We start from the raw sequence: 19,939 nt of genomic DNA on the forward strand, positions 1-19,939 counted from the left end.
AGGTGCTCACTGTAAAAGATAGCCACGTTTTGTATCATCATTATATCGACGTTGTGCCGCATAGAGAAGTTTGTATGTACTAGTATTTGGTTTTAGGGACACGGGAGGGTTAGGAGAGTTTAGTGTCGTTAAAATGTCATCATAAATAAAAGCGTCAAACATTTTTAACATTCATGCAAGACAATGTTACTGGTATTGAAAGCCACCTAAATACACTTTTTTCATTTAAAAATTTAAAGGAACTAATGTTAATACTTATTGTATTATTTCAAATGCAAGCGTGCAAATTTCTTAGTTTGATCACTATGACTACAGGCATCTATACAACTTCATTCAATTTTTTTCTCAGGTAAAATAGCGCAAGAAGTATCATTTGGTAAACGCGCCCGTCAATGATCCACCATCAGATTGTTCAGGTGTCCGATTTAAATGTCTCCTCCCCTTGATTTAAATAAACGAAACTCAAAATAGGTTCGGTACGACTTTTCCGGATTTGGGGTATCTATAGGCATTTAAAAATCTTCATTTGTTTCAAATCCATGCTGATTTAGGTGATGATTTAACGTGATTTTAATTACAAATATATACTTGGGTTGAACTATTACCAAAAGAGAACAATTTAATAATATATTCTAAAGTAATATGGCATTGAAAAGGGCCCATTTAGCATTGCTTAAGTGCACTTGTCCTTTCTATTAACTGAGTGACTGTTTAATGCTTTCTCATAAACCTGTATTTTAATGCCGAGTCGACAGTATTTTTATCTGTATATTGGCCAAAATAATAAGAAGATGTGATTAGTTAAAATGAAATGTCTCCCTTTGATAATTTGCTATTGTTTAATAGAAAATTCAGCGATATTCCAACAATATTTTTGTAAGAAATTATTTCATATAAATTAAAATAAATATGGTGAAAGCAACAACTACTTTTTTGTGCTAAAAAAATCTGTAAAATAATGTTATAAAAATCTTCACGAGTGATAATTCTTCTCTTCTAGATCTCACTTCTATTTTTATTTATAATTGAAAGATTCTGCAAGTGGTCATGCATGTAACCGAAGAAATAAAAAGGGGGGGGGGGGGCTGATGAGTGTCGTTGTCTCTCACTTTAAAACGAGCATAAAAATGAAATCCTGTCTGGAAAATCGAACAGGTATTTTGAACATGTTTTATATTTAAATTTTATAATAAAGTACAAGCTGTGATAATATATTAAGTTTGTAACAGTAAACATAAAAGAATTATTTTAAACAAAATAAACAGGATTAAATCGCCACAAAAAATACTTGAATTCAACTTACAGATGGTAGCATGAATATTATGGGGATATATATGGCAACCTTTGTTACATACATCGTGTAAATATTCATCTTCAAAACCATGTCTTTTCAGCACGTAATCGCAAGTGCGCTGCGGGGAAAAGGAAAAAGTCATCAAATAGTAACAAATGTAATGCTACTGTTACATCACAGACAGCACAAGGGGCAAAGAGTTAAATTGATTAAAAAGTTACATCAAATGTTACACACAGATGTTCACATGGACTTAAAATGTTGATAGCGTGTTTATACAGTAAAACTTGTCTAATCCGGCGACCAGTGGTTCCAAAATTTTTGCCCGGATTAGACAACATCCGGATTGGAGAAAATGAACCGCTAGAGAAAGTTGAAAATTACATAGATATAAACAAAGAGTGGTAAATAAATACTTGATCAAATGTATCATTTTTTACGGTTCACTTCAAAAAATCGTCTATTTCGTTTGTTTTGAAATCTGTCTGTTCTTCAGAATTTTCATTTCTGTTTATTTTTTAGCTCACCTGAGCCGAAGGCTCAAGTGAGCTTTTCTGATCACATTTTGTCTGTAGTCCATCTGTCTGTCTGTCCGTCTGTCTGTAAACTTTTCACATTTTCGACTTCTTCTCAAGAACCACGGGGCCAATTTCAACCAAACTTGCCACAAAGTATCCTTGGGTGAAGGGGATTCAAGTTTTTTCAAATGAATGGCCACACCCTCTTTCAAGGGGAGATAATAAAGAATTAGTGAAAAATTAATAGCATCTTTTAAAAATCTTCTTCTCAAGAACCATAAAGCCAGGGAAGATGAAACTCACATGGAAGCATCCTCAGGTAGTGTAGATTCAAGTTTGTTCAAATGATGACCCCTGGGGGTAGGGCAGGGCCACAGTGGAGGATCAAAGTTTTACATAGAAATATATGGGAAAAACCTTTAAAAATCTTCTTCTCAAGAACAGCAAAGTCGTGATGAGTCATATTTATATGGAAGCATCCTCAGGTAGTGTAGATTTAAGTTAATTCAAATCATGACCCCCAGGGGTAGGGTGGGGCCACAATGGAGGATCAAAGTTTTACATAGAAATATATAGGAAAAATCTTCAAAAATCTTCTTCTCAGGAATAGCAAAGCCCTAATTGGTCATATTTATAAAGAAGCATCCTCAGGTAGTGTAGATTCAAGTTTGTCCAAATCATGACCCCGGGGGGTAGGCTGGGCCACAGTGGAGGATCAAAGTTTTACAGAGAAATATATGGAAAAAACCTTTAAAAATCTTCTTCTCAAGAACAGCAAAGCTGTGATGAGACATATTTAATTGGAAGTATCCTCAGGTAGTGTAGATTCATGTTTTTTCAAATCATGACCCCTGGGGGTAGGGTGGGGCCACAGTGGAGGATCAACGTTTTACTTAGAAATATATGGGAAAAACCTTTAAAAATCTTCTTCTAAGAACAGCAAAGCCGTGATGAGTCATATTAAATGGAAGTATCCTCAGGTATGTAGATTCAAGTTTGTTCAAATCATGACTCCCGGGGTAGGGTGGGACCACAATGGAGGATCAAAGTTTTACATAGAAATATATAGAAAAAATCTTTAAAAATATTCTTCTCAATAACAGCAAAGCCCTAATTGGTCATATTTATATGGAAGCATCCTCAGGTATTGTAGATTCAAAATTATTCAAATCATGACTCCCTGGGGGTAGGGTGGGGCCACAATGGAGGATCAAAGTTTTACATAGAAATATATAGGAAAAATCTTTAAAAATCTTCTTCTCAGGAACAGCAAAGCCCTGATTCATCATATTTATGTGGGAGTATCCTCAGGTAGTGTAGATTCAAGTTTGTTCAAATGTTGACCCCCTGGGGTAGGGTGGGGCCACAATATAGGATCAAAGTCTGAAATAGAAATATATAGGAAGTTTTCTTCTGATGAAGAACTGTAAAGCCATGATTAGTCATTTTGATATGGAAGCATCCTCAGGTAGTGTAAATTCAATTTTGTTCAAATGATGACCCCTGGGGGTAGGGTGGGGCTCAATAGGGGGATCGAAAGTTTTACATAAGAACATATAGAAACAAGATGTGTTTGTGAAACACTATGCACCCGGCGGCATCAAAGTTCGAAAAAGCTATTTTTAGCATATAGGTCACAGTCAAGGTCACAAGGTCATTGACCTTGGTGTCATTTGAAAGAACTTAATGAGTGGAGTATGCATACCAAATATGAAGTCTCTCTCTCTCATGGTTCAAAAGTTACGGTGAAGGTTAAAGTTGACAACAGACAGACAAACAGACAGACAGGACAAAAACAATATGCGCCCCCGATCTATCGATCCGGGCACATAAAAATATTTCTTCTTAAGAACAGAAAAGCTATGTTTAGTCATATTGATATGGAAGCATCCTCAGATAGAGTAGATTCAAGTTTGTTTAAATGATGACCCACCAAGGGTAGAGCGGGGCCACAATGGAGGATCAAAGTTTTACATAAGAACATATAGAAAAAATATTTCTTCTCAAGAACAGAAAAGCTATGTTTAGTCATATTGATATGGAAGCATCCTCAGGTAGTGTAGATTCAAGTTAGTTCAAATGATGACCCCTGGGATAAGGAGGAGCCACAATGGGGGATCATATTTTTACAAAGGAATATATGGAATTTTTTTTTTAAAATCTTCTCAAATACAACAAAGCCATTTGTTTTTTTGGCATGGAAGCATCATCAGGTAGTTTAAAATTCAATGCCCCCCCCCCCCCCCCCCCCCCGGTAATCTTTTCAATACTGAACTGATTTGTGCTTTTGCCTAGCCAATGTGCTCAGGTGAGCGATGTGGCCCATGGGCCTCTTGTTTTAATCAGTAACGAAATTTAATATCTCTTGGTCATTTATTAAATTTGAAAATCGTGAAATGTTTTAAAGAGACTTCAAAACCTCATCGTAGCTCATCGTAGCTGTAAATATTATTTTGTAAGGGACAGATTTCTATTTAATTTCTTTCTTTTAAGATTAATATGTTTGAATATTTAGACACTGTATTTGTTAATTTCAAATGTTATAATGAATATTGGACCAAAATCTTCTGTTGGTATGGTCGTTGTAAACTAGCGACACAAAGGGAAGTAATTCGAATTGCACGCAAAACGAAAGTAGGAAGGAGGTCATGAATAAGTCTCCAAGTTTTTCTACAGACGTGCTACACGCAACCATCACTATCACTCGTTCTTTTGCGGGTTTCCTCGCCTTACTTGAGTCATTAATGATTTCTTTTATCACGTTTGTTAAAATCTAAACTGTTGATACAGGATAGATCATTAACGGGACAATAATTACCCCATGTGAAACTTCTCTTTTGACCAGCGAGCACAGGTAAAAATAAGTAGCCGGATTAGAAGGGATAATTTGCACTAATTATAGCAACATCCAGATTCAGCAAGTTTTACTGTATTTACTTTCAAAATATAGACAGCTAATTTCTCCAAAATGTTTGATTTCACCGTTAATCATGTTCATAAATTGGTCTGTAAAGTCGGTTTTTTATGGAAGCATAAAAAATGACAGTGTAATATATTTTTTAAAGCTTATTAAAATGATGGGGGGGGGGGGGGGGGGGGGCAGCACATACAGTGCCCTTGATAATGTTAAATATTTGAATATACTTTTTGTACCAATTATCAAAATGTCTTTAAAATATGTAAAAGAATATTAATTTTATAATAATTATCGTAGTGTCCAAACATGTCACGGCTATAATGGGTACATGGTATGAGATCAAGTTTTACAAAGAAAGCGCAGTATGGCGAGATAATTTTATTATAAAAACAACACATTAATTGACAATAATTCTTGCGGAAGTGAAGCATTTCTAATCCCTGTACTTTCTGCATGTAAAGTCAGCAGTTTTTAATGAGGAAAACTATCTTATCGACTGTGTCTGAGGGAAGACGGTTTCTCAATTTTAGGATGAGAATTCCATCTCTTTATCACTCTTTTATTGAATTTATTTATTCGAATGTCGTTTCGTTATTCGATCATCGGTCCATTCGACTGATGGTCGAATAGTCGACTATTCATTGACATCCCTAGTTTCTACACTTAATACGAACTTTCTCTGATTTATTTGTCTATTGTTTCTATATTCTGCTTGTTCAGAATTTTACATTTGCAAATATCCATACACTGCAGATTGGTATTTTTTCCTCCGCATCTCACTATTCTACAATTGAATGATAGTGGAGGTGTAATTTATAAGTCAAAATGGCGATTCGAAATGGTGGATATCCATTTTTTCTAATTATTTCTTAATGTCCTTCAAATAGGAGAATGGATGTGTTAATATCTTATTGAGCATAATGCAATTATGAAAATGATAAAACAGCACTAATATTATCACTTTAATTTGGAAAATTTAGGCGTTTAAATTTGAAAGTTGTGTTAATTAGCTCAAAATGGCGATTCAAAATGGCGAACACTAGAATTATATAAAATACTCAAACTGCTTAATTCTGAGTCATTTTGCAGAAAATAAAAGGAAATTAATTACAGTTTGCATTTTTAAATTAATAAAATAATGTTTAAATATTCAATAAAACTTTGAGAATATTGTTGTTAATGACTTATAATTTTTATGACACTGATCTTTGTTTTATTACTTCTATTATTAAGATAAGCTTTTGACTACATCTATGAAGAACTTTTACCTATTACATATCTAACCATGCTTCTTATATAAAAAGTTAATGATATCACACAATAATTGCTGTTTGGATGACAATATGACAATTAAGCTACCCCTAGAGCAGTACTCCCCGAGCGAACATTGCAGTTCAAGGGTTGCTAAATTATTTCTGAGTCAGTTGTTGGAAATTTTTGATCTACTTTTAGTCCATGTAGTGTAGAAAAAAATAAATGTTTATGTTCATGTGGAAGGTCTAGTGCAACATAACTTAGTACATGATTTTTAAAATGATGAACCACAACCAGAGAGCTAGGAATTATTAAATCATATAAATTTGAATGTAATATACTATATATCAACATATTTATTATTTATCAAACCAGTATAATATACGTAAACCATAAATATTCTTGATTGTCTAGCTCTGATTCTGCATCCCTGGATTTGCATTTTGTTATTCATAGCCAACAAAAATCAACTGTATTCACAAATATTTAATGTTGTGAATGATAATCTTGTATTGTTTTAATTATTTTAATGTAATTAAATATAGTTTATATAATATATATCAAATTACTTAACACATGGTTTACCAATGTCACGTGATCGTAATAGCCAATCAAATTACTCCTCAAGTTTTGCTTTGTCTCTCTAGCACGGTTCCTGCAAATCTCAAGTAAATTCCTACGGATTTTATTTATAAGACTTGTGTGAAACTTTGCTGGCGTTATTTATATTCTCTGTTGTTGATTGTGATATCTAAATAGCAGATACACCACGTGTAGTTCCACGTGTGTTTGTTTATATGAACATGGGCGAATAGTCTCATAATCCGTGACTTATGCGGATGACCTATGCCATGTGATTATTGATTGTTTTTATAGATCTATTTATTTACAAGTGACAATGTCTAGAAGGAAAAGAAAACTTGCTGAAACCTCATCAAGACCGACAGAAAGTAACTTTCACATTGGAATACAAGTGAACCTGAAAATTGGACAGCATTGGAAATTTTGAACAAACTGAAATTGAAAGGAATCGTGCTGCCACAATTGCTCAAAAAGTCGCAGTTAGTGCAAATATATCGGGACAATGTTTTGTCAAAGGAAACAACTTCGACAAGTAGTGTAACCGACATTGATCTCGGGGCTAACAATCAAGATGGCCCAGAAGATACACTTCCGGCATCTTCAGATCAGATAACCGAGAACGAGGCTGGGCGGATGTTGACAACTAGGCAAGAAGAACTGTCTGAAGCTATATGAGGAATAAGAGACTCAGTGACAAAGTTGGCAAACGAACTGGACGTCCTTAAGAAGAATCAGCCGGGATCCAACCAGCCAGGTAGTTCAACCAAGACTAGGAATTACTTGAATCCTTAGTCCCTTGAATGGAACCCCTCGCAGAATATACCTACCCGAGTTTCCTCGGGACTCTTTGCCGTATGTAGAAACGGTATCACCAACGCTATGAAGCAACATAATCCAAGATGGCCTGATTCAGAGAAGCAGCTCCAGCAGCATCGAAAGACCCAGTGAACATACCATCACTTCAAGAACTTGTTTTGTACTAGAGAATCAAGCAGATAAATTGTGCGATTTTTCCATTAGTGAAAACACAAGAAATGCTAACATAACGGGTTTTAGGAGTTTCTGTAATTTTCTACCTTCCATTGGAATAAGAGCAGATGACTTTAGACCACCACCAATTTCAGAACAAACACTCATTTATTTTGTGACACACTGTTTTAAAGCTTTAAAACTGTCTATCAGTACCGTAAAGTTATACCTAGCAGCTGTAAGATTCTTCTATGTGAAAGCTGGCGTTCACTGCCCTTGGTTCACCATGAATGAAACATGCCCCAGACTGCACACCGTATTAAGAGGGATAAAGAAACAAAGCAATACTAGAGAGAAAAGAAGACCCATAACTTACAATATACTAAGTCAGCTACACTACGTTCTGAAACGAGGGATGTTTGGCAAACTCGTGGACACAATGCTAATGTCTGCATCCTTATTAGCATTTTTCTCCTTCTTACGATGTGGGGAATTCACCATTCAGAATGGTAACCTGGACAGCATGTTATCTTTACCTGACAATATGATGGATGACACAATGAATGCATTCACCTTGGTGCTAAAAAGCTCAAAAACAGACCCTTTCCGTCAAGGAATAAGCATTAGGATCTTCAAATCTGGTAATGTTGTATGTCCTGTCAACTCAATGGTGGAATATCTAAAGATTTGCAAAACCTGGAATAATGGTAGAATATCTCCTATATGCACTTTTCATTTAAAAAAGTGGAACTCCATTAACTAGAAATTTCTTCATCAGTAAACTTAAACAACTACTTATTAAGAACTTGTTGGGATACAGAGATGAAAAGTACAATGGACATTCCTTCAGAATTGGGGCAGCAACATCTGCGGCATTGGGTAAAGTGGAGGGTCACATGATTAAAACGTTGGGAAGATGGAGGTCCACCTGCTACAACCGATACATTCGTACAGACGATGGCACATTGTCCCGCGCACAAAAGGCGATGTGCAACAAGTGATTCATAGTGATTAAGTGATGAAATATTTCAGTGATTCCTAAGGATGTGATTTTTCATTTGCAGTGATAAACCATATGTATGTAACTTTAAGTTCTGTTCAAAGTCTCTGTTATGTAACCCGCTAAATAACTGCACACTGATGTAAATAGAACTGGAATCACATTCGATTTCTACAAGGCCATCGGCCGCAAACACATGCACAAGGCCATCGGCCATTCAGACTTACAAGGCCATCAGCCGATCATACACGGCCATCAGCCAATCATACAAGGCCATCGGCCAACTACACAAGGCCATCGGCCAATCACACTAGGCCATCGGCCAATCACACAAGGCCATCGGCCACAACATGCTCAAGGCCATCGGCCACTTATATGTTTAACATTTTATCTTATGCAAATGTTCACTGTGTATGCATTATTTGTACATAACTGATTAGCATTGATGATGTATATAGCTGAGTAGTTCTCAAAAGGCAAATAAAGATTTTAAACTATATCAGATTTGGTTTTCTATAGATTTAAATTTAAGCGACTGCAAAATTCCTTTTTTTTAAAGGAATATTGTATATGTTCAAAATCAAAATTGTTAATCCAAACATATTTTTTGTCATACTTGGATGGAATTCGGTGCCTATTGTTTTAAAATTAACAAAATCTGAAAGAGGAAAATGTTTGTGTTTAATCTCCCCTCGATTCTTGATACAGCCATACACTATCCTAACAAAGTAATGTGGGTCAAGTTGCCTAGTGAAGTTCTTGGAGTGTTCAAGAAAATTTTGTTGTCAAGAGAAGTGTTGACTAGATCAAAGTCAAGAATGGCTTCGGCCTATTGGTACGAAAGCTTGTACGTGATAGAAATCACAAGGAATCTGCAGGTGCTTTTAGATCTCACAGTTATACAACTTTCACACAGTGTCATTCCAGATGATAAAGTTTGAGAGTTTTCTTGCTAATGGAATGACCTTTCTACCCAAAAAGACAACAAATCCATATGGTCACAAAAGAGAAAGCTACATGTCTTATCAGAGATTTTTTTTTCCATTTTGCATAAGGTTTTGGAAAACAAAATAGTCTTTTAACATTTGAACATAAATGTGTTGTTCCTTGAACTGTTGAGAAGACCAAAATTCCGAAGACTGACTGAACATATAGCATTTAAAGATGGAATAGAGGATGTTGGGGGAAAATACTATGCTCTTACAAGTGCTAATTTCAAAAGCTAGTGCAAAGGGTTCAATGAAGTCGGGCAAGAATTTCTTCAGTTATATTTGATTGTGTGCTGAGGGATGTTGAAGTTGAAGTGCGAGTTGATAATGACAGCGATTCAGCAGTGATTTTAGGTGGACAGGGGTTCAGAGCTTTAGAACATGGTCAGATATGGGGAAAACAAGTCGAGTTTGTTTCAACTATTTCCAGAAAATAAATGAAACTTTTCTAGTATTATTTTTTGTTTGATCATTAAATGGACTAATGAATATAATCAGCAACACTCAGAATAAAGGGACACCAGGAAAATTCCTCTTCCCATTAACTTTGCTATACCTTTGGAAAAAAACATATTACCCTGTCTCCTCCCACCACCCATTATGAAAAACATTGTTACTGCTTGCTATATATGTGGGAGGGAGGGGGGAAGGGGTGAGTGGATGGTTGAAGATTGAGTGAAATGCGAGAATGATATTGGTTAAATAGGGCTGTCACAGTTCCAAAATTTTTCGGGTCGGGTCGGTTCTGTAAATTTTCGGTTCGGTTTCGGGTTTTTCGGGTCGGTTATTTACATTTATTTTAAACCTTAATTTCATGAATTTAACTTGAAAAATCTTTATTTGTTACATTAAATTTACATTGAAAACAAGTCTTAACCATGCGAACGTCTAGACATCGGTGACTTGGCCTACTATTAGCCACAACCTGACAATTCCTGCTCGTTTTGATAATTATCTATTACTTCCGTGACAAGTGTTTGTCATGGAATGAAGTAGATTTCAGTTGTGATGTTTATTTATCACTGTTATCGTCATCATTCCTTTGATTTCGACGCCATTTTTTGTATTGAACAGACTCTAATATATAAACCAGATCCGAACCGAAATCCGGAAAAATGGAACCGGAACCGAACCGAACAACTTGGACCGCGGTTCTCGGTTATTTCGGGTACTCGTGACAGCCCTATGGTTAAAGCATTCTGCACTAAGTGAAGAAGCAGTCCGTAGTTCTTCAAGCAGTGCTCTAGTACTGTTCTTGAGTGCCCTCTTGCACCATTAGCTGTTCTCATACTAGCATATCATATATGTATGTGTCATTGCTCATTCTTTCCAGAAATAGACACCTGTAGAATGCGAGTGGAACCTTTCGAAAGCCTGCAATTATTCCTTTTAAATTGTTTTGGCGATAAATCTGTCTTTTCCAGAGCTTCAGGAAAATATATTTAATACAATTCACTCATTGTAGTACATATAAATGGAAGCTTGAGGAGAGGGAAAATTAACTGATAAAAAAAACAAACCTAAAAATCATCTTTAAGTTGTGTAACAAATACACAGTGTCCACTAAAGTGCATCAAAAATAATTTAGGAATTACGCTTCCCATTCTTTTTATATGCATGTAAAGCGAGCACAATGCCAGGCAGTACGTGATATCAAGATAGGCAGATGTAGTGGTAACCTCACTTTACTAAGTCCAATGAGATGGAATGGATGTTCTGGGTTGTTTGCTGCAAACTTATGAAAGGACCATTGCAGAGATTTTTCCGAAATTCAAATTATAACTTACAGCTGTACCATCATTCAGTTGTAGAATAGTGAGATGCAGAGGGGAAAAAACTAATCTGTAGTGTATGGATATTTGCAAATGTAAAATCCTGAACAAAGCAGAATATAGAAACAATAGACAAATATATCAGAGAAAATTCGAATTAAGTGTAGAAACGACTAAATTTTCTGAATTAAAGTAATGATATAAGCATTCTTTTATCATTTTATAGTTGCATTACACTCAGTAAGATATTAACACATTCTTTATCCTATTTGAAGGACATTAAGAGAAAATTAGAAAAATTGGATGTCCGCCATTTTGAATCACCATTTTGACCTTTTCAACGCCATTTTCATGAAGGCCAGCATATTTTTTCAGATTCAGCATATTCGGAAATAGGTTAAAAAACTATGCTGGACCAAATAATAACTATTTGCCATTAGGAGTATTTTTTTTTTCTATAAATCGAACCAGACTAGTCTGTCCATCTGTCTGTCTGTCTGTAAACAAATTTTCAAAATGCCACTCCTCTTGTTTTGGTCTGATGCCAATATAACTTGACACACACTACATTAAGATACATAATTCTTTATTTGGGTTTTTGATTTCGATGAACGGTGTTGCCATGGTTACTAAAAATAGAAATTTCTGGGAAATACTTTCAAAACGCTACTCCTCCTACAGTTTTGGTCAGATTTCAAACTAAGTTGGCACATAAATAGACTACACTAAGATACATAATTCTATTTATCTGTTTTTGATTTTGATGAACGTTTTGCCATGGTTACTAAAAATAGAAATTTCTTTAAAATTCTTTCAAAATGTTCCTCCTCCTACAGTTTGGTCAGTTTTCAGTATTATTACTGTCATAGTAGCTCAGTTTGTAGAACCTTTTGCTCGATGATCGGAAGGTCGTGAGTTCGAATATCGGCTGTGACTGACCTAAGTCGATAAAAAATAGGTTGCAACTGTTCCTTTGCCAAGCACTCAGCATTTTGAAGTGAAAGTTGTGGGTCCTTCGGATGAGACCTTAAAACCAAGGCCCCGTGTCAGGGCAGGCATTGGCGCGATGAAGATCCCTCACTGCCTAATATCCCATGCATGCAGGTCCTGTAAAACGACCTTATTCTTAATTGAAAATTGACACTTTTTTTCCCAGAATTAAAGTAAAAATTCCAAAATGTCAAGCAGGTGACATTTTCAGTGTTTTTATTAACAATATTGGATTTTGAGATATTATAAATAATTGTGCATAGAGGACAAATCTACAATCTTATCATTATTATTTTACAGAAAAGTATATACTTCATCAATATTTCAAAATTTCGCAACTTATTTTTCAATATATTGAAAGAGTACAGAACCCAATACCAAAAAGGGTCAATTAAATTAAGCCCTGTCACATGAACAGTAAAGCCATGAAGAATCATAGTTAGTGGAAGAATCCTCTGGTTGATTTATTTTTGTTTAAATTTTTGTGCCTGTATATAGGCTGGGGCCACAAAGGGCAATCAAAATATACATAGGAATACATTTTTATTGTGAACAATTCTGATGCAGGAGAGCTGGGCCAAAGTGTCTCAGGTGAGTTTTGTGGCCCATGGGCCTCATATAAATTCAATACCATTAAATCAACTCTTAAGACATAAAAATTGTTGCAGGATTTTATTTTGTACACATTTCATCCATGTCAAACCTGCATGGAAGCCATTATGGCCCTACAGGCCTTTGATTTTCAGAAATATAAAATCTTTTGTAGTAACTTTGACTATATCCTATGTAGAGAAATAAAGCCTTTGAATGTGAAATTATTGAATTGCATTTTTAATTTCAGGATTTCTTACTGACAATGTACAGTGTTGTGATTATTGATGAGGCCCATGAAAGAAGTGTATATACTGACATACTGATAGGTCTCCTGTCTAGAATTACTCCCCTGAGACACAAGGTATGGCAAACAGATAGATAGAATGAGATAATATAGTAAATCAATGTAAATAAGCTTAAAATTAAAGGTCAATTGAATAACAGAATTATACATTAAGAAATTTTAAAATATTTAATACACGAGTACTTTCATAGCTTTTAATGGTCAAGATAAACTTTAAAATAAAAAATAAATGAAAATGGGACAAAAAATACCATGTCTTTGTACAATAAATAGTCTTCAAAGACTAAAGAGGCCAATGTGAGGGGGAATGAAACTAATAGTGCTCTAGAACTATTAATTTGTTTACTCCAGATGAGGATATATAGTGACAAATGGTGGAAAGTAAAGGCAAATAAATAGATCAACTTTAAGATTTGAGTACTAAATTAATATTTTGCTGATCCCTGATCATACTATTTCTCTTTATTTATCTGCTTATTATCTCCTTACGCAACTAGTTGCGGAGGGGATATAGCATCGCTACTGTGTGTATGTGTGTGTGTTAGTGTGTCCGTTACAGCTTGTGGGCAAGAGAACCTTTGCACTATCATTTCTCAGCCTTCACATACTTATGTGGCATTGTAAAAGGATGAACCCTATTCATTTTCAAGTTAATTAAAATGTCATGTTTCTACTACCTTCAAACCCTGCAATTTTTATGTACGAGTTGACAGTACTCACTTCAAGTAAATTTAACAGGTTAGAATTCGGGTCGTTTCAGTAGAGCTGCTTTGGTATTAGTTCTACTTTGTCATATTATTGTGCATATCTTGAGAAAGATTATTTCTTATAATGCTTTGGTAAAATACAGGTATTTCCAGGTAAATCCCAGATGGAGATCAGACTATAATTGCTATCAAAACATAATTCACACCTATTGTTCTATACCTAATCATCAAATATGTGCAAAATGGGAACACACCATGTACACATAGTACAGTAGGCTGTGTACTGGTAAATTATCAGTAGTGATGGGACATCGGTTAATTTTCATAATAAATCATCGGTTGGAATCGGTTACTGCTTCCGATGCAATTTTACCGATTATAATTGTATGTCACAGTTTTGTATATAAGACATGTTAAAAGCAGACTATTACAAGTATTTCATATTATTTCTTTATCATGAATATATAAAAAATATAATATATATTGTTTTCTCTGTTGTTTTGCTTCTTTTACACTTTCTATATATGCACCTTTTGGTTCTTATTCACCTCTGCTTTGTGCTAGTTAGTGCAGATGCCATTTTCTTTCATTAGGACGAAATAAAATTTAAACAGGGAATGGATAATTCAGGAATGCATACTATAAGAAGTAAGTTTCCAATGATCGATTATGAAAAATAATAATCTTTTATCAGAATCGGTAGCATTTTTTCATCGTCAGTCAATGTTTTCTGATTATTGATACAACACTAATTATCAGTGCAGGTGTTAACAATTATCTGGGAGTTAAATTGTTTTAACTAAAAATTAAAGTCATTATAAGATGGCTTCCGTTAGAACAAGATCTTTATCAGGACCAGCAGGAACAACACCAACAAAAAGAAAAAATGATATTTATGTACTTCTGAAAGAGTCTTGGAAAACAACTTTCATTATATTAGATAAAGTGATCGAAGATAGTGTAAGGCTAACTGTATACTAACCCTGGTAGTGCTGAACCCGGAATATTCCGGTAAACAAAGCCATGTGCTGTGAGCTGACCCTGGAATATTCCGGTTGACAACAATGATATTTTTAAACTGCTATTTTAGACAGCCAATGGAAATTTTTTCTGATAAAAGCAATTTCTTTATTTGGTATTAGGTTTGAATGAATAAAATATTCCATTACTTAGACGAAATGTGATTGGTTGTGTAAATTTAGACAGGTGAAAAGGTCATGTTTATTCTGCATGATTCAAAATGGCGGTGTATTCAAGAAAACATTATTCAATGTGCTAGTTGACTTGTTTAGAGACTAAAATCACGGTAAAAAACTTGATAGATATTTACTACAAGATGTTTTCAACATTTTCTAAGAAGAAGATTATGCTAAACATGTTTTAAATGTGAAATTTGCTAGATGGCGATTGGCCCATGCCAAGGTTGGATTCACGGGTGTAGACCTCAATATGTCCGAGTTAAATACAACCCTAAGTATTTTATTTCATATAAACTCAACAGAAATAAAGACAATCATATAATGACTAATGAAAACAATAGTTTAAAGAAGCCAGATTAAGAGAGAAATAAGGCAAAAGTTGAGATTCCACATCAAGGTAAAATCAACAATGGCAGACACCAACTTTTGACAAAGATATTTCTTATGATGACTACACAAACGTTGAAAAGTTGTACCAAAACTATGTCCCTGTATTGAAAATTATCTTTATTACTGTCAGTTAGCATCTTGGTGAATAAAAGATTAGTCCCATGAAGAAAAAAGTTGTGTATTTTATAATATATTCATTTTACCTGTAAATAACCTATTTGTTTAGGCAAAGAATGAAAATTGGCTATCAAAATATTGAAGTCCTATCTCTGCTGAACATTTTGATGTATAATATGTGTATGTTTTTCAATAAAATCTTAATTAAATTGCTGAAACAAATGCACCCCAATGCAGGCAAAAATATTCAGCTCAGAGCACTAACACTGATTGGTTAGCTTTGAATACCCACAATGCAACTCAAGAGAAGTCTAGTATAATGGAAAAATTCTAAGTCCACACTTATTCTGGCTAATACCATACTGATCTTCACTTATAAGTGAGGTATAAGTGAAATATTCACTGATATGTAGCTAATCTTCACTTATAAGTGAAGTATTAATGAAATCTGTTCCTCACTTATACTTACTTTGACTTTTAGTACACTTATACGTGAATTTCAAAACTTATAGGTGACTTGTAAGTTCCTTATAAGTGGATTATAAAACACATATAAGTTTCTATTGTTTTTTTCTGTAAGGGAGAGCACATGGATTATGTGCATGATGCATTGCACTTAAATAAACCAAAATTGCATCAATTCTTTTTCGTTTCAATTACTGTAATAAAATCTCAAGGTGAACTATGATTTCTTTAAAAAATTAAGAGAGATACATATATGTATATGAAAAGAAAAAATAGGGAGGTTGAACCTGAAATCTCCAAGTCACACTTACTTTTAGGTCGCTAAATGGCGACCTTAAAATTTTTTTGGTCACCATTTCAGAAATTTGGGTCGCCAAAAACAAATATTGCACCAGCCATGACGAAAACATTTTGTGAATAGCACTAGTAAAACAAAGAACAAATACCCTATATGTTTTATTTCTTTATTAAATCAAGATTAATTACTTATTGCTGTGACTATAAACAATTTGCTGGGTTGAAGGAAATATTTTATTAAATACAACCATCCTTATGTTTGTACACTACACAGAAGAACACAAGTTGTCAGATCCTCGAATCGAAATTTATTCAAAAGAAAATACAAGATTGACACTTGTTGATACAGGACTTTGCCAGCTGTGTCATGTTTACTGATTACTATGTACCTAACCCATAAACAGTTGTTATTAATGCCACCAAAACACTCTTAATTAGTTGTATATGCAAGTAATTGACCAAATATTTCAATAAAAAGGTTGGGTTCCAGAGAGTTTACAATGTTTGGATGCCGTTCTATCAGGGATTTATAATAAAGGTCCCTGGTTCCATCTGACTTTGTATAAATAGTCACTATTACATGATCTAAATCCTTGCGACGCTTTATGAAGTTTATAAAAGTATATGCCTTCAAACATTTTCTGGATAGAGAATCGTAATAAACATAAATCTCAATCTTAAAAATGGATGTAGCCAGTCACAAAAATGCGAATTAGTTTTAATTTTAGTCGTAAAATCAATTTTTTTGCATGGTATAATAAGGTCTATTCTGTAAATAGGGCGAGATCTGCACCACCAAAAAAATACCATCTGTTTTCCATTTTCTTTGAGGAGAAGCTTAAACAACTGGCAGTTTAACGTCAAGTAACTATATTATTATCAATTTTCTTTTTATATATTTACATACAAATTTTCTTTGGTCTGTGAATGTTATAGGTATTATAACATTTTAGAAAGATATAAATATAACATCGACGAATATTCAAACATGAATAGAATAGGCGTCCCAAATATTGGAATGTTGATTTTTGGTATTTGTTTCAGCTCTAGCGTTCACATAATTATTTTAATCTTTTCAATGCTAAACTGCTTTTGCCTAGCCAATGTCCTCAGGTGAAGGATGTGGCCCATATGCCTCCTTTTTTGTGGAAAAATAGTATTGATTTGTAGAAAAGTAGGACAATGATACACTCTGACAGTAAAGGTAAATAATAGAAAACCTGAGAGGCCATTAGCAGTTTCTCAACCTAGTCCAAACTTTGGTTGGCAACTTTCAGTCATTATCACACCTCTGACCTATGACATATTTCCTCATTAAAACATTTTGTGGCATCATCTTTTTAGGGCCCTGCAAGGATTTGTGGGTGCCCTATAGTAATCACTGTCTGTCTGTCTGTCTGTCCATCCGTCTGTCATTCTTCCATCCACAAATTTTCTGTTTTTTTTTCTAATAACTTTTTTTAGGGTTGACCAATTAAGTTCAAATTTGGTATGTTGGTTGAATGGGCAGTGAGACATATTTTGATGCTAAGTTTGGTTCTCTATGTCATCCGGTTTGGAGCTGGGGTGGTGGGGTTGATTCCTTAACTTTATATAAGAGTGAATGGGCAAAGAGAGATAACTGCTGAGAATGTTCCTATTGTAAACTATGAAAGGCTGCAATGAGTCTCTTGGGATTAATTAACTTTCCTCTTGAAGAAAATCCAAAGCATTTATCTTTATCTGTCACATTGAGATTAATTAACACTTCTGTCTGCAAATGAAGTTTGTTTTGAAGTTCAGGTCAATCTGAATGATGTTTACATTCTCTGAAATGTGGGTTTAAATAATGTTCATACTTTATTTTGGTAAAATACACAATGAATTATGATTTTATTGAATTCTAGAAACAAGATATAGATAAAGATATTTTTTTTTATTATTATTTTCTTTTTTTTTCTTTTTCTTTTATCTTTCTTTTTTTCCGCCTTATGTAAATTCAAGAATACTATTTATTTTAACAGGTATTCAGATAATAACCTCATTCTATCATTGCTGAAAAAGTTCTTATTGTAAACTTAAAAGAAAAGGTTGAGAGAGCAGTATAACTAATCCCCTGAGATTGATTATCTTGCTGGTTGCAGAAAATTTTAGAGGGTTATCTTTCTGTCATTTAAAGATTAATCAACACTTTGTCTGCAACTGATGTTTGTTTTGAAGTTAAGGTCAAGCCTGGGTGATATTTGCATTCACTGAAGGCTGGCATTTTAGAAAACACATGCTTCATTCTTCTTTAAATATACATTTAATTATTATAGATATGATGTTTTTTACTGCCTTATGTAAATACAAGGATACTATTTACATGTTGGATATTTAGCAGTTGCTGTTGCTTATTCTTCTTTATATATTTTTAAATTTTCGTAATCAAGTAAAACTCTCATCCCCTAATCTGCACCCTTATATTTCTACCCCTCGACGGGGCCCTTGCTGACTGGTCAGATTTCTGGTGTTAAACCTGGTTTAGTAAATTTCTTATTGTCCTGCACTCTGTCCAACAAGTTACCTGTAACTGTCCAATAAGATTCAACTTATTGGACAGCTACAGGTAGCATTCAAATGAAAACAAAGGGCGAGACAGATAAGTAAACAGCACTGAAAAGGCTTTGATAAATCATACAATTTAAGGAAGCGATTGCAAGGCGTCACGTGATCGACTCGTGATGTTTAAAAAAAGAAGATTTATGGTAACCATTTCTGGAATAACAGCTGAATAAGGAGCACGATTATTATTATGCCCAAGACAAAAAGTCTTTGTGGCAAAATTTTTAATACAGAGAAAGAATAAGATAAAGATGTGATTTTGCAGAGAGTTGGTGAGCGTCGACGCAGATTTTTTTTATCACCCTGTGTTTTTTTTGTTTTGACACGTCTACCTTTTGTCATAGTTCTGAACACTGAAATCTATTTCATGAATAAATTTAATTCATATCTAGATCTTTATGTCCTCTAGTTTTATTTAAAATATAAGAATTTTATTTGAGATCGGTTTCTTTACTGTAGGATCTACATCTATGAATAGATATTCATTTCCTGGAAGCTTCAGATGGCGTGATTTTCTCAGTGATTATAATTAAGAAATAAGGTATCATTTTTAGCTCACCTGAGCTGAAAGCTCGAGTGAGCTTTTCTGATCACCCGTTGTCCGTCGTCCGTCTGTCCGTCTGTCCGTCCGTCTGTAAACTTTTCACATTTTCGACTTCTTCTCAAGAACCAGTGGGCCAATATTAACCAAACTTGGTACAAAGCATCATTGGGTAAAGGAGAGTTTATATTATTAAAATGAAGGGCCAAGTCCCCTTCAAAGGGGAGATAATCAAGAAAATACAAAAATTGGGTGAGGTCATTAAAAAAATCTTCTTCTCAAGAACCACTTGGCCAGAAAAGCTGAAACTTATGTGGAAGCATCCTGGGGTAGTGTAGATTCTAAATTGTTCAAATCATGACCCCCGGGGGTAGGGCGGGGCCACAATAGGGAATCCAAGTTTTACATTGAAATATGTAGTAAAAATCTTTAAAAATCTTCTTCTCAAGAACCACTG

The 19,939-nt window shown here is 34.4% G+C and overlaps 2 protein-coding genes across 2 annotated transcripts in view; both read left to right on the top strand.

The window, feature by feature from the left end:
• Nucleotides 1-19,939, top strand: part of LOC133206146 (probable ATP-dependent RNA helicase DHX37) — a 725,850-nt gene that overhangs the window by 177,005 nt on the left and 528,906 nt on the right. The window contains exon 8 of the mRNA XM_061342078.1: nucleotides 13,127-13,240. Within this exon, the coding sequence (XP_061198062.1) occupies nucleotides 13,127-13,240 (114 nt within the window). The remainder of the gene's footprint in view (nucleotides 1-13,126; nucleotides 13,241-19,939) is intronic.
• On the top strand, nucleotides 6,882-8,535 carry LOC133171906 (uncharacterized). The gene is given in 3 exon segments (XM_061306701.1): nucleotides 6,882-6,956; nucleotides 7,479-8,255; nucleotides 8,257-8,535. Coding segments are annotated over 3 exon segments (1,131 nt in total).

The sequence above is a fragment of the Saccostrea echinata genome, unplaced genomic scaffold, assembly GCF_033153115.1.
Source record: "Saccostrea echinata isolate AGI-Se365-2 ecotype Australia unplaced genomic scaffold, CSIRO_AGI_Sech_v1 ptg000054l, whole genome shotgun sequence".
Lineage (NCBI taxonomy): Eukaryota > Metazoa > Mollusca > Bivalvia > Ostreida > Ostreidae > Saccostrea > Saccostrea echinata.